Source organism: Macaca mulatta, chromosome 14, assembly GCF_049350105.2.
Source record: "Macaca mulatta isolate MMU2019108-1 chromosome 14, T2T-MMU8v2.0, whole genome shotgun sequence".
Classification (NCBI taxonomy): Eukaryota; Metazoa; Chordata; class Mammalia; order Primates; family Cercopithecidae; genus Macaca; species Macaca mulatta.
Window position 1 is genome coordinate 57,091,744 of NC_133419.1, and position 22,998 is coordinate 57,114,741.

Sequence of the window (22,998 nt, forward strand, 5' to 3'; positions counted from 1 at the left end):
TACTTGTGGAAATAGAAATATCTTCACTGTGATTGTTCATCATCAAAACTTTCAAAAACAGAAAATACGTAATAAAAGTTAAAGAGGAAATTTGCTGATCATCTAGCTAATGTTTACTATAGACCATTAAACTAGGTAATCCAGGCAATAAAACTTCACTTTAGGCTTTAAATTTTATTTATTAGGCATTTATACTGATGGTTTTTATTGTATACTTGACATCTTTCTTTCCTGTTATACAGACCTAATCCTAAAAAATTGTAAAATGTGTGCTATTAATTGTAGTTAAAATAAATAAGATTTTTCAGGATTTTTTTCTTATTTTTAGCTAAAAGTGTTTTGAAACAACTTATGAAAGTAGATCCTGCTCACAGAATCACAGCTAAGGAACTACTAGATAACCAGTGGTTAACAGTAAGTTACAATATTACTTCTTTCTTTCTGACACGCTACCATTGCTCATTTCTTTTTATTTTGTCTTGGAGTTTTCTGTATAATCTTAAAACAGTCAGTTAGTTTGATTTTCTGTCAAATTAAAAAACATTGAGTTTTGACAAATTTCTGAAAATGGGCATTTTCAAACTGTTAGAACTGTTGTCACAGTTGTATATATATATTTATAGAGGTTTAAATGATCTTTGTTCAGTGTCATGAAAGTATCATGCCCAATAGAACAGAGCTGAAAAATGTCCAATATTATAGCTCTGGAAAGTTGAAACAGTCTATATAGTTCAGTGATGTAAAACACTGGAACCACTCACCTCTCTTTCAACTCTTGGGGTGTAGAAAATCTTTAGGGACTCAGAAAAGCCATGATCTCCAAACAGTGGCAGTCTCCTGGTTTGGAATTTTATTTATTTACATATTGCTTTCTGCCGTTAGACTAAATTCTTCAAGCACAGACCTTGTGTCTTACTGATCTTCGTATCCCTGCATCCAAACATTACCTGGTCACAAGAGGAACCTTGGAAAAGGCTACTGCTTATCCCTCAATATTTATTCTTCTCCTTCTATAATAATAAGGATCCTGACTTTTGGTTGGAAACATTGCTGTCCAGTTAAAAGACTCTTCCCCAGTGTTCTTTGCTAGTTATCGTGATGGTCAGTGAGATGCAAGTGGAAGTGGCTGCAATTTCTGGAAAGTGTCCTTAAATGGAGCTGGTGTGGCATTTCTCATGTAGTTCCTCTTTCCTGGTAGATGCAGATGTGAGTTTGAGTAGCCATATTAGATTATAAAGTGGAATCTGGAAATGGCAGAGCAACAAGATGCAAGAAACCATAATAGTAGCTCACAGAGCTGCCATGTCAACCCTTCACTGCCTACCTCCAGAATTTATGAATGGGAAACAGACTTCTGTCATCTTTAAAATACCCTATAGTGTGCAGCTGGACCTAATTTCGATTAATACAATCCTCAAACAATTGCTGAATGAGTGAATGATTCAGTAAGTGGATAGGTCTGTAGATACCTCAGAAATTTTTCTGTGAACTGAGATTAGAAATTATTAGAGCCATATGGGAATATTACTAGAGAGTATTCATCTATTAAAACTTGTAGATCTATTATTTGCTAGATACTGTGTTAGGTATTGGGGATACATGATATAATTACATTTAAAATGTAAATTAGCATATGATAATTTTTTTTTTTTTTTGGGGACGGAGTCTCGCTCTGTCGTCGGGCTGGAGTGCAGTGGCACAATCTCGGCTCCTGGGTTCAAGTGATTCTCCTGCCTCAGCCTCCTTAGTAGCTGGGCACTAAGGAGGCACGTACCTCCTAAAGGCACCTACCACCACACCCAGCACATTTTTGCATTTTTTGTTTTGTATTTTATTTTGTATTTTTGTAGACACGGGGTTTCACCATGTTGGCCAGGATGGTCTCAATCTCTTGGCCTTGTGATCTGCCCGGCTCAGCCTCCCAAAGTGTTGGGATTACAGGCGTGAGCCACCATGCCCGGCCGATAATATTCTTAAAAGATCATTCTGACTATTTGGGTGGGGAATGGCTTGGAAATAGGGAATTAGATAGATGTTGAAGTAGTACTGTTGAGAGATAATAGTGACTTGGATAGAATAGAGATGAAGAGAAAAACATGAGTTATATTTTAGAGGCATAATTGATAGGATTTGATGATGGATTAGATGAAGAATGAGGATAAGAGAAGAGATAAGTATGACATCTAGATTTTATTCAAATAACTGGTTCGATGTTGGTGCCATTTACTGAGATATGGAAGACTGTAGGAGAAATAGATTTCTTTCTGGGACAGGGATGGTGAATCAAGAGTTCTGTATTAGATAGGATCAGTTTGCAATGCTTATGTGGCATCCAAGTGGCGATACCAAACAGATAATTGAATATATGAGTTTGAAACTGGAAAGATTTAAGATGGAGATATAAATTTGAGAATCATGAGTATACAAATACCACACAAAGCCATTGGACTGAAGAGATAAATAAGGAAGAAAATACAGATAGAGAGAAGAGGCCCCAGCAACATGTCTTTAGGCACTAAAACATTAAGAACCTCAGATAAGTTTAGATACATAAATATATAGTGATATCACCCTCCTTTTAAATTACCTAATTTTCCTTTGGCAATTTCTAATCCTTGCTTTAAATAACTTTTTTTTTTTCTTTAAGGGCTAAAAATAGTCTTCATCCAAGAATGAATTCTATTTGCCCTCTTCTATGAATGTGTTGCTCTCTCAAAGGATTCTGTGCAATAATTATTTCTGGCCTAAAGTAATTGTGCAAATGAGTTAGCAGCTAGATCACTGCAAAACTATATTGAGTAGGTTTGTAGTACAGCAAAATAAACTGTAAAACAGATGGTGTGCCTTAGAAATTTATCTCTTTTCAGCATCACACAACATTCGGGTTGGGCCATTTAATTATTTGTTTTCTAATTAGCACAACTTTATTTCTGGCTTTGGTCATTTTTCTAGTAGTCTCCATTTTTGAGCCTCTGTAACATTTGTCTCTATGAAGTCTTTGCCAAATAGATAGAGAAGTGACAGATATTGTGTGCTATATCGGATTGTCCTAAGGAATTCAGTGGATGAAATTTAGAATACTGGCATTTTACAAACTTCTAAAAGGCAAAACTCTTCTTAACCACTTGAAGTCTTACTTTCTATGACTCATATCCTCTGTTTGAAGTAATCTAAGGAAAACATGATAGTTCTCTCAGCGCCCTGCTGCTTTATAACCAGAGCTTACCTTCTGCAATACCTAACACATAGTAACATTTTTCTATAAAAAGTTTCTATGGTTTAGCCTATGTACTGTGCATTTTGAAATATGGTAATTATCTGAAAAGTATTCTAAGAAAAATAACTGTTTCTCTTGTACATTTAAGGGAATGGAATTTCAAATAAACACATACATATTGTCATCCTGATTTAAAAAGTCAGAGGTTAGATGTAAGGAAAAATACCCAAGAAATGACTTTCTTGCAAAGAAAGAGTTTGACTCTAATGGCCAGGAATATGCCGGTTCTTTTCTTTCGTTCATTTCTTCCTTGTTTCCTTTTACTGTCAACTGTGGTTCAGGAGTTAATTGCTTCTTATTAGGTAATTGCCTTGGTATTCCTTCAAAGTCTCTTGGTGACAAATAACACCAAGAATTTACATTTTAAACAAGTTTCTCAGGTATTTCTTCTGCCCACTTATGTTTAAAAGCCACTGCTATAAATTAAGGAAGCCAGTTTTTTTTTTTTTTTTTTTTTTTTTTTTTTTTTATGTCTTGCCAAAATGTAGTTTGAGCTTTAATGGTATTCAAACATTAATTCCTTCAACACATTGTGTGTGCACGCACGGGTGCGCCTACCAGGTACCAAGTGTAGGTATAAAATATAGTTAAAGCCACATAAGACATGGTCTCTGACATAAGGAACTTACAATTTAGTAAGGAAAACAACCTATGTATAAGATTCAATGCAAGGAAGAAAATGATAAATGACATAAGAAATTACAAAATGACCAGAGGTATGGAGGCAAGCAAGCGTGAAGTCAGAAAGTTTAATTTGACTGGCAGATAAGAAGCTTGAAGGAAAGAAGTGAGAAATGAGACCAGAAAAGGAAAGAAAATTGTGAGACTAAGAAAGAAAAGAAAATCATGAGTGGACTTGAATCCAGGTTACAATTTTAACTTCATTTCATAGGTAGTAAAGAACAGTTGTATGCTCTTTGAAATGAAAGAAATTATTAATATCGTTAAAGTGCATCAGTCTTGCCAGGTGGCTTATTTTAAATAGGACCTCAATCACCCAAATGTCTATATTGATTGTAGCAAGTATCATTTTATTTAATCCATCAGGTACTAGAGAGGTACAAAGATGAATAAAACAGTTCTTCTCCTTGAGTAATTAATTCACCACAAGTAAGTCTGTACTTTGCTTTGTAGTCACAACCTTGCAAAAGCACTTTGTAATCAAGGTGTAGGGACTAATTTCAGAACAGTCTTTCCTAATGTATGAACAGGGCCTTTGTTCATTAATTTACGTATTGTTATTCGGGTTTTGATCATTAGCTTTTGACCTCTAGCTTTAACATATATACTCTGTATAAGAGGATGGAAATTTTCTGATACCTAACTAATTGTTGGCTGTTATTTTTTCCTTCTGTATATTTTCATCCTAAATATGTTAACTCTTACTTTATTTTACTGTATGTAGTTATTCATACATTCTGAATTAATCTTATATATGTGAATACATTTTTGAGTCTCTAATGAAGCTTTCCATAAGAATTACGTTAAGGAGGCCAGGCATGGTGGCTCACGTTTACCAGCACTTTGGGAGGCCGAGGTGGGTGGATCACAAGGTCAGGAGTTTGAGATCGGCCTGGCCAATATGGTAAACCCCATCTCTACTAAAAATACAAAAATTAGCCTGGCATGGTAGCGGGTGCCTCTAGTACCAGCTACTTGGGAGGCTAAGGCAGAAGAATCGCTTATCGCTTGAACCCAGGAGGTGGAGGTTGCAGTGAGCCAAGATCGCACCACTGCACTCCAACCTGGGTGACAGAGCAAGATTCCATCTAAAAAAAAAAAAAAAAAAAAAAAAAAAATTTATGTTAAGGAAAAGCTCATGAGCCAGGACACTTGGGGATTTACTCAATATTCAATTATTGGTTATTACTCAATAATTCAACAAATGTTTATTAGATAACTACTATGTGCTTTGGAGGACACAAGGATCAGTCTGGCATGGTCCCTGCCCACAGGTTGCCCACAGCCTAATAAAGGGTTTAAAACAAAAACACTGGCAGAGAATGATAGATCCACAAGGACGTAAATGTACTATAACAACTACTACTAAATTTCCAAGAAGAGAGCTATTATTCTTTTAAGCAAGCTTGTCCAACTCACAACCCAGCACAAATTCATAAACTGTCTTAAAACGTTATGAGATTTATTTATTTTTTTCTTTTTTTTTTTTTTTGGCTCTTCAGCTGTTGCTAGTGTTAGTGTATTTTATGTGTGGCCCAAGACAATTCTGCCAATGTGGCCCAGGGAAGCCAAAAGATTGGACACCCCTGCTTTGGGGGATTATAAAAATTACTGAAGGGTGGAGGTAATATGTGATCTGGCTTTTTAAAAACTGGGTAAAAATAGAAATTAATGTAGGAGTCTGGGTAAGGAAGGTAAGAGAATTCTAGATAGAAATAACTTTTCAAAGGCATAAAGATAGAAAAAATATGAAGTATACTCAGAGAATAATTTGTAGTTCCTTTTTTTTCTATAACCATAGAAGGCATATAGGACAGTAGTGGGAAATTGTGTTGAAAAGGAAGGTTAGAGCTATTTTGCTCTAGACCCTAAGACTTTACATTTGATTCATTTGGCAATGACTTACTACTAAAAGGCACTCAAGTGCCATGATCACTGCTGTGCTTATGTGAGTTTTCTCTTTTATCCCTCTCACCCTTGGAGCATTATGTGAATGGACTTGGATGAAGTCTGTGGGCTAGAGATAGTGATTAGATTCTGAGGGAAGAACTCTTATTCGAATGGAGTATCTTGCCTGAGGTAGTTTGAATCTCAGTTGAATCTAGGAAGAGCCCTAGGAATAAATTGGAGTTGAAGGTCTTGAGGGAACCCATATACACAGGTCGTGGCTAAAGGGTGGAAGGAAGCAGGATCTTAATGAGGAGGTGAACCAAGAGTCGGGAGTTAAATAGAAACGATGAGTATTGGAACAGGCTGGCAACAAGTAGCCAAGTGTCTGAGACTCTATCAGTTAGTGGGTTGGTGGATACATTGTTGGCCAGGACTGACAGAACTTCAGGAAGAGTTATCTGGCAACAGTGTGTGATAAACGTTGTCATGGTGGCAAGCAGAAACCGGAGAATTGAAGTGAACTGGGATGAGATAACGAAGACTGGAACTAAGGCAGTGAGTGGGAACAGAGAAGAGGGGAGAAAGAAGACCTAAGAAAGAAAACATAATTTTATAATTTTATAACTAAGTAGACGTGTTAGGTAAGAGAGTAAAAGCAATCAAAACTGCTTCTTAGGTGACTAGGAAAATGGTATGAGAAAAAATAAAGTCTAGAAGTGCTGGTTTTATAGATTGGAACAAAAATGAAGTGTTTTGGAACAATCTGTTCAAACTTTTATGTTTAAATTATAACAAAAAAGAATTTTGAAAAATGACGAGTCTCCTCAGATATTTTTAGGTTGAACTTTAAAAATTTTCACCATAAATGTAATTAATTGCAAGGGATATAATTTCTCATATAAACATTTGTAATTAAAAATAAAGCTAATATCAGTTTTTACCCATATGGGACATCCATCTCATTCATTTTTAGATATTTATGAACAAGTTCTTCTTTAACAGAAACTAGGTTATTCATTCTTCTCTTTGAATGTGTGTTTCTATTCTACTTCTTCCACAGAACTTTATCCTAATGTAATAATAATTTTGCTTGAATGGATTTTATTAATCACCTATAATTTGTCTCATTTTACAAAAAAAAGTTCAAATTTATATTTAAATTTTTGTTTCTGTTTCCTGGGACTCTAAGGCTGTATAATTTCTAAAAATTATTTAAGAATGACTTTTCATTATGATTATTATCAGTAGTATATACTCAATCAAGAGAACATGATTTTATTTTTTTAGAATTATTAAACTAACAATATTATATTGGAAATGCTTTAGTGGATAGATAGGGCTGCTTTCCCTCCCGATTAGTTCATGCATACATGATCGAATATTTCTATTGTTAGAATGAGACAATGTTCAGCAATATTGTATTGTTTTTATTTCTTTTATTTTTTTTATTTTTTATTTATTTTTTTTGAGACGGAGTCTCGCTCTGTCGCCCAGGCTGGAGTGCTGTGGCCGGATCTCAGCTCACTGCAAGCTCCGCCTCCCGGGTTCCCGCCATTCTCCTGCCTCAGCCTCCCGAGTAGCTGGGACTACAGGCGCCCGCCACCTCGCCCGGCTAGTTTTTTGTATTTTTTAGTAGAGACGGGGGTTTCACCGTGTTAGCCAGGATGGTCTCGATCTCCTGACCTTGTGATCCGCCCGTCTCGGCCTCCCAAAGTGCTGGGATTACAGACTTGAGCCACCGAGCCCGGCCTGTTTTTAGTTTTTATAGACACTAAGAACCTTATATAAATAAGTGGATATGAACGAAAGGACTTTTGACATAGTAGTGTTATGCAGTTGATCATAGCTGTTTATGTTTCAAGACCACTCAGTGAAGGGCCTGCTAGAGGAGATTCTGGTTCCTGCCAAGATACTGTGTCTTCTCTGAAGATTAAACCTGAAGTAACTTTAGAGAGAAACCTCATGATACCAGGATTCAGAGAAGAGTGAGAAATCCCTGGGAAGATAAAGGGATAGCTTGAGCTGGTGTGGATAGTGGGTGAGGGTGCAGCCAAAGGAGGGAATTAAAATGGAAACACAAAACAACCCAGTTTCCCCTTTTGCCTCTCATCACTTGCTTTGGGACACCGATGCTTATCTCCTCACAAGGGTCTGAAGTAATAAAATCAGAGCAGCAATGAAGCCCTAATTGAATGAGAAGCCAAGGAAAATGGGTGGGAATTAACTCGTTGTAGGCATTGACTTCTTACCTTTTGGCCTCCAAACTCTAGGACTGCTGGGTGATGCTTTCGGTGTACTCTAGGAGTGCCTTCTCCTCAGATTATTTCTCCTGGCGGGAAGAGGTGGGCATGTGTGAAACCCTGAATTGAGGAGTTGCTTAGTGGGGCAGGCTTTTGGTATCTAGGATTCTTCCCCATACTCTTCCTTGATCTCCCGAGTCCAAGGGCCAGGACTGGCTCTAGATCCATGCCTTGTCTTCTGGGGTGCCAATGCTTCCCAGGAAAAGCTCAGAGGCCAAGTTTCAAACACCATTAGAAGAGAGTTTAGAATACGCAGTCCTAGAATTTAAAAATTTACAAAGTGAACATACTAAGAGAGATAAGGGAAGATGTTGATAATATGACGCAAGAATAAGAAATAAAAACAGAACCAAGTAGGTATGAAAAATATAGTAGTTGAAATATAGAATGCAGTGATATAGGATACATAGTAGATACAGCTAAAGAATGAATTTTAAAACTAGATGATCAGATTGTAGAACTTTATACAGAAGGAAGCAGGAGAGGATAAACAAATTGAAAATAGAAAAGATATATAGGGTTAAATGTAAAAGTGCCAAAATCTATCTAATAGGATTCTCAGAGAAAAAATAAAAAGAGGGAGGAGGAAATCTTTTAAGAAATAATGGGGATAAATTCATCAGAATTAAAGAAAGAACTTAGCTTTAAAGAAATGATAGACTAGCCAATAAGAGAGAAGAAAAAAACTGACAAATAGACATAATGAAATTTTAAAACATTGAAAAGAAAAATTCTAAAAGCTCCCAGAGAGAATGAGCAAATCATATAAAAAAGAACAACAATCACATTGACATCCTACTTTTCAGCAGCAACATTGGATGCAAGAGTAACTGGAGTAATATGTTAAATATATTAAGGGAAAAAGACCTTTCAATTTCAAATTTTATATCCATTCAAATTGTTATTCATATGAAAGGGAATGATTAAGATATTTTCAAATATACAAGAGCTCAGAGGGTTTGCCACAAGAGTCCTACAGTTAAAACACATGGTAGAAGTACTTACAGAGGAGGAAAAACAAATCCAGGAGATGCCACAAGAGCCGTGTGCAGCAAGAGTCTTTAAATATCTTGGTAGAGTTTGCTGGTATCAAAAAATACAAAAACAACACAAAATCAAAGAAGAGGAAACATAATCATAATAACCCAGAATTAAAATTCATGATAATATCCACATGACGAGCACTGGGAAGGGGGAAAGGGCATGGGAGCAGCACATGAAAGTGTGCTAAAGGAGAATATGGAGGCATCAGATTTTTAAAGTAGGAAGGAATGAAAAACATATAAAGAGTGGGAGACACTGAAATAAAAATGATACGGAAGGGGGCAGGAACTGAAAATTAATGATATCTAACTTTTTTTTTTATTCTTATTATACTTTAAGTTCTAGGGTACATGTGCATAACGTGCAGGTTTGTTACATATGTATACTTGTGCCATGTTGGTGTGCTGCACCCATCAACTCGTCAGCACCCATCCACTCGTCATTTACATCAGGTATAACTCCCAATGCAATCCCTCCCCCCTCCCCCCTCCCCATGATAGGCCCCGGTGTGTGATGTTCCCCTTCCCGAGTCCAAGTGATCTCATTGTTCAGTTCCCACCTATGACTGAGAACATGCAGTGTTTGGTTTTCTGTTCTTGTGATGGTTTGCTGAGAATGATGGTTTCCAGCTGCATCCATGTCCCTACAAAGGACACAAACTCATCCTTTTTTATGGCTGCATAGTATTCCATGGTGTATATGTGCCCCATTTTCTTAATCCAGTCTGCCACTGATGGACATATGGGTTGATTCCAAGTCTTTGCTATTGTGAATAGTGCCGCAATAAACATACGTGTGCATGTGTCTTTATAGCAGCATGATTTATAATTCTTTGGGTATATACCCAGTAATGGGATGGCTGGGTCATATGGTACTTCTAGATCTAGATCCTTAAGGAATCGCCATACTGTTTTCCATAATGGTTGAACTAGTTTACAATCCCACCAACAGTGTATAAGTGTTCCTATTTCTCCACATCCTCTCCAGCACCTGTTGTTTCCTGACTTTTTAATGATTGCCATTCTAACTGGTGTGAGATGGTATCTCATTGTGGTTTTGATTTGCATTTCTCTGATGACCAGCGATGATGAGCATTTTTTCATGTGTCTGTTGGCTGTATGCATGTCTTCTTTTGAGAAATGTCTGTTCATATCCTTTGCCCACTTTTTGATGGGGTTGTTTGGTTTTTTTCTTGTAAATTTGTTTGAGTTCTTTGTAGGTTCTGGATATTAGTCCTTTGTCAGATGAGTAGATTGCAAAAATTTTCTCCCATTCTGTAGGTTGCCTGTTCACTCTGATGGTAGTTTCTTTTGCTGTGCAGAAGCTCTTTAGTTTAATGAGATCCCATTTGTCACATTTGGCTTTTGTTGCCATTGCTTTTGGTGTTTTAGACATGAAGTCTTTGCCCATGCCTATGTCCTACCTAGGTTTTCTTCTAGGGTTTTTATGGTATTAGGTCTAACATTTAAGTCTCTAATCCATCTTGAATTAATTTTCATATAAGGAGTAAGGAAAGGATCCAGTTTCAGCTTTCTACTTATGGCTAGCCAATTTTCCCAGCACCATTTATTAAATAGGGAATCCTTTCCCCATTTCTTGTTTCTCTCAGGTTTGTCAAAGATCAGATGGCTGTAGATGTGTGGTATTATTTCTGAGGACTCTGTTCTGTTCCATTGGTCTATATCTCTGTTTTGGTACCAGTACCATGCTGTTTTGGTTACTGTAGCCTTGTAGTATAGTTTGAAGTCAGGTAGCGTGATGCCTCCAGCTTTGTTCTTTTGACTTAGGATTGTCTTGGCAATGTGGGGTCTTTTTTGGTTCCATATGAACTTTAAAGCAGTTTTTTCCAATTCTGTGAAGAAACTCATTGGTAGCTTGATGGGGATGGCATTGAATCTATAAATTACCTTGGGCAGTATGGCCATTTTCACAATATTGATTCTTCCTATCCATGAGCATGGTATGTTCTTCCGTTTGTTTGTGTCCTGTTTTATTTCACTGAGCAGTGGTTTGTAGTTCTCCTTGAAGAGGTCCTTTACATCCCTTGTAAGTTGGATTCCTAGGTATTTCATTCTCTTTGAAGCAATTGTGAATGGAAGTTCATTCATGATTTGGCTCTCTGTTTGTCTGTTACTGGTGTATAAGAATGCTTGTGATTTTTGCACATTAATTTTGTATCCTGAGACTTTGCTGAAGTTGCTTATCAGCTTAAGGAGATTTTGGGCTGAGACAATGGGGTTTTCTAAATATACAATTGTATCATCTGCAAGCAGGGACAATTTGACTTCTTCTTTTCCTAACTGAATACCCTTTATTTCTTTCTCTTGCCTGATTGCCCTAGCCAGAACTTCCAATACTATGTTGAATAGGAGTGGTGAGAGTGGGCATCTCTGTCTTGTGCCAGTTTTCAAAGGGAATGCATCCAGTTTTTGCCCATTCAGTATGATATTGGCTGTTAGTTTGTCATAAATAGCTCTTATTATTTTGAGGTACGTTCCATGAATACCGAATTTGTTGAGCGTTTTTAGCATGAAGGGCTGTTGAATTTTGTCAAAAGCCTTTTCTGCATCTGTTGAGATAATCATGTGGTTCTTGTCTTTGGTTCTGTTTATATGCTGGATTACGTTTATTGATTTTTGTATGTTGAACCAGCCTTGCATCCCAGGGATGAAGCCCACTTGATCATGGTGGATAAGCTTTTTGATGTGCTTCTGGATCCTGTTTGCCAGTATTTTATTGAGGATTTTTGCATCGATGTTCATCAGGGATATTGGTCAAAAATTCTCTTTTTTTGTTGTGTCTCTGCCAGGCTTTGGTATCAGGATGATGTTGGCTTCATAAAATGAGTTAGGAAGGATTCCCTCTTTTTCTATTGTTTGGAATAGTTTCAGAAGGAATGGTACCATCTCCTCCTTGTACCTCTGGTAGAATTCGGCTGTGAATCTGTCTGGTCCTGGACTTTTTTTTGGTTAATAGGCTATTAATTATTGCCTCAATTTCAGAGCCTGCTATTGGTCTGTTCAGGGATTCAGCTTCTTCCTGGTTTAGTCTTGGGAGAGTGTAAGTGTCCAGGAAATTATCCATTTCTTCTAGATTTTCTAGTTTATTTGCGTAGAGGTGTTTATAGTATTCTCTGATGGTAGTTTGTATTTCTGTGGGGTCGGTGGTGATATCCCCTTTATCATTTTTTATTGCGTCTATTTGATTCTTCTCTCTTTTCTTCTTTATTAGTCTTGCTAGTGGTCTATCAATTTTGTTGATCTTTTCAAAAAACCAACTCCTGGATTCATTGAATTTTTGGAGGGTTCTTTGTGTATGTATCTCCTTCAGTTCTGCTCTGATCTTAGTTATTTCTTGCCTTCTGCTAGCTTTGGAATGTGTTTGCTGCTGCTTCTCTAGTTCTTTTCATTGTGATGTTAGAGTGTCAATTTTAGCTCTTTGCAGCTTTCTCTTTTGGGCATTTAGTGCTATAAATTTCCCTCTACACACTGCTTTAAATGTGTCCCAGAGATTCTGGTATGTTGTATCTTTGTTCTCATTGGTTTCTAAGAACATCTTTATTTCTGCCTTCATTTCGTTATGTACCCAGTAGTCATTCAGGAGCAGGTTATTCAGTTTCCATGTAGTTGAGCGGTTTTGATTGAGTTTCTTAGTCCTGAGTTCTAGTTTGATTGCACTGTGGTGTGAGAGACAGTTTGTTATAATTTCTGTTCTTGTACATTTGCTGAGGAGTGCTTTACTTCCAATTATGTGGTCAATTTTGGAATTAGTGCGATGTGATGCTGAGAAGAATGTATATTCTGTTGATTTGAGGTGGAGAGTTCTGTAGATGTCTATTAGGTCTGCTTGCTGCAGAGATGAGTTCAAGGATTCCTGGATATCCTTGTTAACTTTCTGTCTCGTTGATCTGTCTAGTGTTGACAGTGGGGTGTTGAAGTCTCCCATTATTATTGTATGGGAGTCTAAGTCTCTTTGTAAGTCTCTAAGGACTTGCTTTATGAATCTGGGTGCTCCTGTATTGGGTGCATATATATTTAGGATAGTTAGCTCTTCCTGTTGAATTGATCCCTTTACCATTATGTAATGACCTTCTTTGTCTCTTTTGATCTTTGATGGTTTAAAGTCTGTTTTATCAGAGACTAGTATTGCAACTCCTGCTTTTTTTTGTTCTCCATTTGCTTGGTAGATCTTCCTCTATCCCTTTATTTTGAGCCTATGTATGTCTCTGCATGTGAGATGGGTCTCCTGAATACAGCAAACTGATGGGTCTTGACTCTTCATCCAGTGTGCCAGTCTGTGTCTTTTAATTGGAGCATTTAGTCCATTTACATTTAAGGTTAATACTGTTATGTGTGAACTTGATCCTGCCATTATGATGTTAACTGGTTATTTTGCTCGTTAGTTGATGCAGTTTCTTCCTAGCCTCAATAGTCTTTACATTTTGGCATGTTTTTGCAATGGCTGGTATCGGTTGTTCCTTTCCATGTTTAGTGCTTCCTTCAGGGTCTCTTGTAAGGCAGGCCTGCTGGTGACAAAATCTCTAAGCATTTGCTTATCTGTAAAGGATTTTATTTCTCCTTCCCTTATGAAACTTAGTTTGGCTGGATATGAAATTCTGGGTTGAAAATTCTTTTCTTTAAGAATGTTGAATATTGGCCCCCACTCTCTTCTGGCTTGGAGAGTTTCTGCCGAGAGATCTGCTGTTAGTCTGATGGGCTTCCCTTTGTGGGTAACCCGACCTTTCTCTCTGGCTGCCCTTAAGATTTTTTCCTTGATTTCAACTTTGGTGAATCTGGCAATTATGTGTCTTGGAGTTGCTCTTCTCAAGCACTATCTTTGTGGTGTTCTCTGAATTTCGTGAATTTGAATGTTGGCCTGCCCTACTAGGTTGGGGAAGTTCTCCTGGATGATATCCTGAGGAGTGTTTTCCAACTTGGTTCCATTTTCCCCCTCACTTTCAGGCCCACCAATCAGACGTAGATTTGGTCTTTTTACATAATCCCATACTTCTTGCAGGCTTTGTTCATTTCTTTTTTTTATTTTTTCTTTAGATTTCTCTTCTCGCTTCGTTTCATTCATTTGATCCTCAATCGCTGATACTCTTTCTTCCAGTTGATCGAGTCGGTTACTGAAGCTTGTGCATTTGTCACGTATTTCTCGTGTCATGGTTTTCATCTCTGTCATTTCGTTTATGGCCTTCTCTGCATTAATTATTCTAGTTATCAATTCTTCCACTCTTTTTTCAATATTTTTAGTTTCTTTGCGCTGGGTACATAATTCCTCCTTTAGCTCTGAGAAGTTTGATGGACTGAAGCCTTCTTCTCTCATCTCGTCAAAGTCATTCTCCGTCCAGCTTTGATCCGTTGCTGGCGATGAGCCGCGTTCCTTTGGAGGGGGAGATGCGCTCTTATTTTTTGAATTTCCAGCTTTTATGCCCTGCTTTTTCCCTATCCTTGTAGTTTTATCTGCCTCTGGTCTTTGATGATGCGGTACTGATGGGGTTTTGGTGTGGGTGTCCTTCCTGTTTGTTAGGTTTCCTTCTAACAGTGAGGACCCTCAGCTGTAGGTCTGTTGGAGATTGCTTGAGGTCCACTCCAGACCCTGTTTGCCTGGGTATCAGCAGCAGAGGCTGCAGAAGATAGAATATTGCTGAACAGCGAGTGTACCTGTCTGATTCTTGCTTTGGAACCTTCCTCTCAGGGGTGTACTCCACCGTGTGAGGTGTGGGGTGTCGGTCTGCCCCTAGTGGGGGATGTCTCCCAGTTAGGCTACTCAGGAGTCAGGGACCCACTTGAGCAGGCAGTCTGTCCGTTCTCAGATCTCAACCTCCATGTTGGGAGATCCACTGCTCTCTTCCAAGCTGTCAGACAGAGTCGTTTGCGTCTGCAGAGGTTTCTGCTGCTTTTTTTTTGTTGTTGTTGTTGTTTAGCTGTGCCCTGTCCCCAGAGGTGGAGTCTACAGAGACAGGCAGGCCTCCTTGAGCTGCTGTGAGCTCCACCCAGTTTGAGCTTCCCAGTGGCTTTGTTTACCTACTTAAGCCTCAGCAATGGCAGACACCCCTCCCCCAGCCTTGCTGCTGCCTTGCTGTTAGATCGCAAACTGCTGTGCTAGCAATGAGGGAGGCTCCGTGGGCGTGGAACTCTCCCGGCCAGGTGTGGGATATAATCTCCTGGTGTGCCCATTTGCTAAGACCCTTGGTAAAGCGCAGTATTGGGGTGGGAGTTACCCAATTTTCCAGGTGTTGTGTGTCTCAGTTCCCCTGGCTAGGAAAAGGGATTCCCTTCCCCCTTGTGCTTCCCAGGTGAGGCGATGCCTCGCCCTGCTTCAGCTCTCACTGGTTGGGCTGCAGCAGCTGACCAGCACCGATTGTCTGGCACTACCTAGTGAGATGAACCCAGTACCTCAGTTGAAAATGCAGAAATCACCTGTCTTCTGTGTCGCTCGCGCTGGGAGCTGGAGACAGGAGCTGTTCCTATTCGGCCATCTTGCTCCGCCCCCTCAATGATATCTAACTTAACATTCCAGAATTTTAACAGAATAAACCCAAATAAAGTAGTAAGAAAGATAAAACTAAGAGCAAAAATCAACTAAATAGAACACAAAGATAAAATAGAAAAGATCAACAAGGTCAGTATTTGGTTCTTTGAAAAAACCGACAAAATAAATACATCTTTGGCAATATTAAGAAAGAAACAGAGAAAGCAGGCTGGGCATGGTGGCTCACACCTATAATCCCAGCACTTTGGGAGGCCAAGGTGGGTAGAGGAGGGCATGGTCCCTGGCTAGGGCTCTACCCCTGGGCATGTGCCCACAGACCTAGGTGAGGATTGGCATTTGTCTTTTCCTGCCTAAATGTTGCATTTTCCAAGACCACCCCAGCCTGCCATGCCCCCATCCTGGGCCTATAAAAACCCCAAGACCCTAGCAGGCAGACGCACAAGCATCTTGACATCGAGAGTCATACCACGGCACAGAGCCAGCAGGCCTGCAATCCATCCACCGGCAGAACAACATGGAGTTTGGCTGGGGCTGTTGGAGGAGAGCCCAGGCTGCTGATTTGCCTGACTTCAGGGGAAAACCACCTTCCCACTCCATCTCCCTTCTGGCTCTACATCCATCTGCTGAGAACCTCCACTCAATAAAACCTTGCACTCATTCTCCAAGCCCTCGTGTGATCAGATTATTCTAGTACACCAAAGCAAGAAAGCTTGGAATGCAGAAAGCCCTCTGTCCTTGCAATAAGGCAGGGGGTCTAATTGAACCGATTAACACAAGCCACCTATGGACAGCTAAACTAAAAGAACACCCTGTAACACACACCCACTGGGACTTCAGGAGCTGTAAACATTCACCCCTAGATGCTGCCCTGGGGTTGGAGCCCCACATCTGCCCATCTGCATGCTCCCTCTAGAGGTTTGAGCAGCGGGACACAGAAGAAGTGAGCCACACCCCCACTGCATGCCCCGCAAAGGCGCTGAGGGAACTTTTCCCATTTCAATAACAGGCTTAGATGGGAGAAACAAGTCCAAATACAGAAATAATTACAAGTACATTGGTTAAAAATACCTGTTTAAAGGTATATTGTCTAATTGAATTTTTAAAAAATCTAGCTCTCTACTATTTATAAGAAGCATATTTGAGGCATAAAGACATGGAAATATTGAAACACAAAGAATGGAAAAGGACATATCAGGGAAACATCACAAAGAAAACCTGTATAATGGAATTAATACCAATTAAGTATACCTTAACACAAACAAATCATTGTTAAGGGATAAAGAAGGTCACTTTATAATGATTAAAGATTCAACTGAAAAAGATTATATAGGGAGGGGCGGAGCAAGATGGCCGAATAGGAACAGCTCCAGTCTCCAACTCCCAGCGCGAACGACACAGAAGACAGGTGATTTCTGCATTTTCAACTGAGGTACTGGGTTTATCTCACTAGGGAGTGCCAGACAATCGGTGCTGGTCAGCTGCTGCAGCCCAACCAGTGAGAGCTGAAGCAGGGCGAGGCATCGCCTCACCTGGGAAGTGCAAGGGGGAAGGGAATCCCTTTTCCTAGCCAGGGGAACTGAGACACACAACACCTGGAAAATTGGGTAACTCCCACCCCAATACTACGCTTTAAGCAAACAGGCACACCAGGAGATTATATCCCACACCTGGCCGGGAGGGTTCCACGCCCATGGAGCCTCCCTCATTGCTAGCACCGCAGTCTGTGACCTAACTGCAAGGCAGCAGCAAGGCTGGGGGAGGGGCGCCCACCATTGCTGAGGCTTACGTAGGTAAACAAAGCCACTGGGAAGCTCAAACTGGGTGGAGCTCACAGCACTCAAAGAAACCTGCCTGTCTCTGTAGACTCCACCTCTGGGGACAGGGCACAGCTAAACAACAACAACAACAACAACAACAAAAAAGCAGCAGAAACCTCTGCAGATGCAAACGACTCTGTCTGACAGCTTGGAAGAGAGCAGCGGATCTCCCAATACAGAGGTTGAGATCTGAGAACGGACAGACTGCCTGCTCAAGTGGGTCCCTGACCCCTGAGTAGCCTAACTGGGAGACATCCCCCACTAGGGGCAGTCTGACACCCCACACCTCACAGGGTGGAGTACACACCTGAGAGGAAGCTTCCAAAGTAAAAATCAGACAGGTACATTCGCTGTTCAGCAATATTCTATTTTCTGCAGCCTCTGCTGCTGATACCCAGGCAAACAGGGTCTGGAGTGGACCTCAAGCAATCTCCAACAGACCTACAGCTGAGGGTCCTGACTGTTAGAAGGAAAACTATCAAACGGGAAGGACACCTACACCAAAACCCCATCAGTACGTCACCATCATCAAAGACCAGAGGCAGATAAAATCACAAAGATGGGGAAAAAGCAGGGCATAAAAGCTGGAAATTCAAAAAATAAGAGCGCATCTCCCCTTCCAAAGGAACGCAGCTCATCGCCAGCAACGGATCAAAGCTGGATGGAGAATGACTTTGACGAGATGAGAGAAGGAGGCTTCAGTCCATCGAACTTCTCAGGCTAAAGGAGGAATTACGTACCCAGCGTAAAGAAACTAAAAATATTGAAAAAAGAGTGGAAGAATTGGTAGCTAGAGTAATTAATGCAGAGAAGGCCATAAACGAAATGACAGAGATGAAAACCATGACACGAGAAATACGTGACAAATGCACAAGCTTCAGTAACCGACTCGATCAACGGGAAGAAGAGTGTCAGCGATTGAGGATCAAATGAATGAAATGAAGCGAGAAGAGAAACCTAAAGAAAAAAGAAGAAAAAGAAATGAACAAAGCCTGCAAGAAGTACGGGATTATGTAAAAAGACCAAATCTACGTCTGATTGGTGGGCCTGAAAGTGAGGGGGAAAATGGAACCAAGTTGGAAAACACTCCTCAGGATATCATCCAGGAGAACTTCCCCAACCTAGTAGGGCAGGCCAACATTCAAATCCAGGAAATACAGAGAACGCCACAAAGATACTCCTCGAGAAGAGCAACTCTAAGACACATAATTGCCAGATTCACCAAAGTTGAAATCAAGGAAAAAATCTTAAGGGCAGCCAGAGAGAAAGGTCGGGTTACCCACAAAGGGAAGCCCATCAGACTAACAGCAGATCTCTCAGCAGAAATTCTCCAAGCCAGAAGAGAGTGGGGGCCAATATTCAACATTCTTAAAGAAAAGAATTTTCAACCCAGAATTTCATATCCAGCCAAACTAAGTTTCATAAGGGAAGGAGAAATAAAATCCTTTACAGATAAGCAAATGCTTAGAGATTTTGTCACCAGCAGGCCTGCCTTACAAGAGACCCTGAAGGAAGCACTAAACATGGAAAGGAACAACCGGTACCAGCCATTGCAAAAACATGCCAAAATGTAAAGACTATTGAGGCTAGGAAGAAACTGCATCAACTAACGAGCAAAATAACCAGTTAATATCATAATGGCAGGATCAAGTTCACACATAATAATATTAACCTTAAATGTAAATGGACTAAATGCTCCAATTAAAAGACACAGACTGGCACACTGGATAAAGAGTCAAGACCCATCAGTTTGCTGTATTCAGGAGACCCATCTCACATTCAGAGACATACATAGGCTCAAAATAAAGGGATAGAGGAAGATCTACCAAGCAAATGGAGAACAAAAAAAAGCAGGAGTTGCAATACTAGTCTCTGATAAAACAGACTTTAAACCATCAAAGATCAAAAGAGACAAAGAAGGTCATTACATAATGGTAAAGGGATCAATTCAACAGGAAGAGCTAACTATCCTAAATATATATGCACCCAATACAGGAGCACCCAGATTCATAAAGCAAGTCCTTAGAGACTTACAAAGAGACTTAGACTCCCATACAATAATAATGGGAGACTTCAACACCCCACTGTCAACATTAGACAGATCAACGAGACAGAAAGTTAACAAGGATATCCAGGAATCCTTGAACTCATCTCTGCAGCAAGCAGACCTAATAGACATCTACAGAACTCTCCACCCCAAATTCAGAGAATATATATTCTTCTCAGCACCACATTGCACTTATTCCAAAATTGACCACATAATTGGAAGTAAAGCACTCCTCAGCAAATGTACAAGAACAGAAATTATAACAAACTGTCTCTCACACCACAGTGCAATCAAACTAGAACTCAGGACTAAGAAACTCAATCAAAACCGCTCAACTACATGGAAACTGAACAACCTGCTCCTGAATGACTACTGGGTACATAACGAAATGAAGGCAGAAATAAAGATGTTCTTAGAAACCAATGAGAACAAAGATACAACATACCAGAATCTCTGGGACACATTTAAAGCAGTGTGTAGAGGGAAATTTATAGCACTAAATGCCCAAAAGAGAAAGCTGGAAAGAGCTAAAATTGACATTCTAACATCACAATGAAAAGAACTAGAGAAGCAGCAGCAAACACATTCCAAAGCTAGCAGAAGGCAAGAAATAACTAAGATCAGAGCAGAACTGAAGGAGATAGAGACACAAAGAACCCTCCAAAAAACCAATGAATCCAGGAGTTGGTTTTTTGAAAAGATCAACAAAATTGACAGACCACTAGCAAGACTAATAAAGAAGAAAAGAGAGAAGAATCAAGTAGATGCAATAAAAAATGATAAAGGGGATATCACCACCGACCCCACAGAAATACAAACTACCATCAGAGAATACTATAAACACCTCTACGCAAATAAACTAGAAAATCTAGAAGAAATGGATAATTTCCTGGACACTTACACTCTTCCAAGACTAAACCAGGAAGAAGTTGATTCCCTGAATAGACCAATAGCAGGCTCTGAAATTGAGGCAATAATTAATAGCCTACCAACCAAAAAAAGTCCAGGACCAGATGGATTCACAGATGGAGTCTACCAGAGGTACAAGGAGGAGATGGTACCATTCCTTCTGAAACTATTCCAAACAATAGAAAAAGAGGGAATCCTTCCTAACTCATTTTATGAGGCCAACATCATCCTGATACCAAAGCCTGGCAGAGACACAACAAAAACAGAGAATTTTTGACCAATATCCCTGATGAACATCGATGCAAAAATCCTCAATAAAATACTGGCAAACAGGATCCAGAAGCACATCAAAAAGCTTATCCACCATCAACAAGTGGGCTTCATCCCTGGGATGCAAGGCTGGTTCAACATACAAAAATCAATAAACGTAATCCAGCATATAAACAGAACCAAAGACAAGAACCACATGATTATCTCAATAGATGCAGAAAAGGCTTTTGACAAAATTCAACAGCCCTTCATGCTAAAAACGCTCAATAAATTCGGTATTGATGGAACGTACCTCAAAATAATAAGAGCTATTTATGACAAACTAACAGCCAATATCATACTGAATGGGCAAAAACTGGATGCATTCCCTTTGAAAACTGGCACAAGACAGGGATGCCCTCTCTCACCACTCCTATTCAACATAGTGTTGGAAGTTCTGGCTAGGGCAATCAGACAAGAGAAAGAAATAAAGGGTATTCAGTTAGGAAAAGAAGAAGTCAAATTGTCCCTGCTTGCAGATGATACAATTGTATATTTAGAAAACCCCATTGTCTCAGCCCAAAATCTCCTTAAGCTGATAAGCAACTTCAGCAAAGTCTCAGGATACAAAATTAATGTGCAAAAATCACAAGCATTCTTATACACCAGTAACAGACAAACAGAGAGCCAAATCATGAATGAACTTCCATTCACAATTGCTTCAAAGAGAATGAAATACCTAGGAATCCAACTTACAAGGGATGTAAAGGACCTCTTCAAGGAGAACTACAAACCACTGCTCAGTGAAATAAAACAGGACACAAACAAACGGAAGAACATACCATGCTCATGGATAGGAAGAATCAATATTGTGAAAATGGCCATACTGCCCAAGGTAATTTATAGATTCAATGCCATCCCCATCAAGCTACCAATGAGTTTCTTCACAGAATTGGAAAAAACTGCTTTAAAGTTCATATGGAACCAAAAAAGACCCCACATTGCCAAGACAATCCTAAGTCAAAAGAACAAAGCTGGAGGCATCACGCTACCTGACTTCAAACTATACTACAAGGCTACAGTAACCAAAACAGCATGGTACTGGTACCAAAACAGAGATATAGACCAATGGAACAGAACAGAGTCCTCAGAAATAATACCACACATCTACAGCCATCTGATCTTTGACAAACCTGAGAGAAACAAGAAATGGGGAAAGGATTCCCTATTTAATAAATGGTGCTGGGAAAATTGGCTAGCCATAAGTAGAAAGCTGAAACTGGATCCTTTCCTTACTCCTTATATGAAAATTAATTCAAGATGGATTAGAGACTTAAATGTTAGACCTAATACCATAAAAACCCTAGAAGAAAACCTAGGTAATACCATTCAGGACATAGGCATGGGCAAAGACTTCATGTCTAAAACACCAAAAGCAATGGCAGCAAAAGCCAAATGTGACAAATGGGATCTCATTAAACTAAAGAGCTTCTGCACAGCAAAAGAAAATACCATCAGAGTGAACAGGCAACCTACAGAATGGGAGAAAATTTTTGCAATCTACTCATCTGACAAAGGGCTAATATCCAGAACCTACAAAGAACGCAAACAAATTTACAAGAAAAAAAAAACAACCCCATCAAAAAGTGGGCAAAGGATATGAACAGACATTTCTCAAAAGAAGACATGCATACAGCCAACAGACACATGAAAAAATGCTCATCATCGCTGGCCATCAGAGAAATGCAAATCAAAACCACAATGAGATACCATCTCACACCAGTTAGAATGGCGATCATTAAAAAGTCAGGAAACAACAGGTGCTGGAAAGGATGTGGAGAAATAGGAACACTTTTACACTGTTGGTGAGATTGTAAACTAGTTCAACCATTATGGAAAACAGTATGGCGATTCCTTAAGGATCTAGAACTAGATGTACCATATGACCCAGCCATCCCATTACTGGGTATATACCCAAAGAATTATAAATCATGCTGCTATAAAGACACATGCACACGTATGTTTATTGCGGCACTATTCACAATAGCAAAGACTTGGAATCAACCCATATGTCCATCAGTGGCAGACTGGATTAAGAAAATGGGGCACATATACACCATGGAATACTATGCAGCCATAAAAAAGGATGAGTTTGTGTCCTTTGTAGGGACATGGATGCAGCTGGAAACCATCATTCTTAGCAAACTATCACAAGAACAGAAAACCAAACACCGCATGTTCTCAGTCATAGGTGGGAACTGAACAATGAGATCACTTGGACTCGGG

General features: G+C 39.5%; 2 protein-coding genes across 20 annotated transcripts in view; one reads left to right on the forward strand and one right to left on the reverse strand.

Moving 5' to 3' along the window:
- RPL27A (ribosomal protein L27a) overlaps positions 1 to 22,998 on the reverse strand; it is a 288,193-nt gene that overhangs the window by 264,101 nt on the left and 1,094 nt on the right. The gene's annotated exons all lie outside the window — the stretch shown is intronic.
- The window catches only part of STK33 (serine/threonine kinase 33), a 216,665-nt gene that overhangs the window by 163,778 nt on the left and 29,889 nt on the right, over positions 1 to 22,998 (forward strand). For all 19 annotated transcript variants that reach the window (XM_077963535.1, XM_015114929.3, XM_077963530.1 and 16 more), the window contains one exon: positions 329 to 414. In XM_077963535.1, the coding sequence (XP_077819661.1) occupies positions 329 to 414 (86 nt within the window). The remainder of the gene's footprint in view (positions 1 to 328; positions 415 to 22,998) is intronic.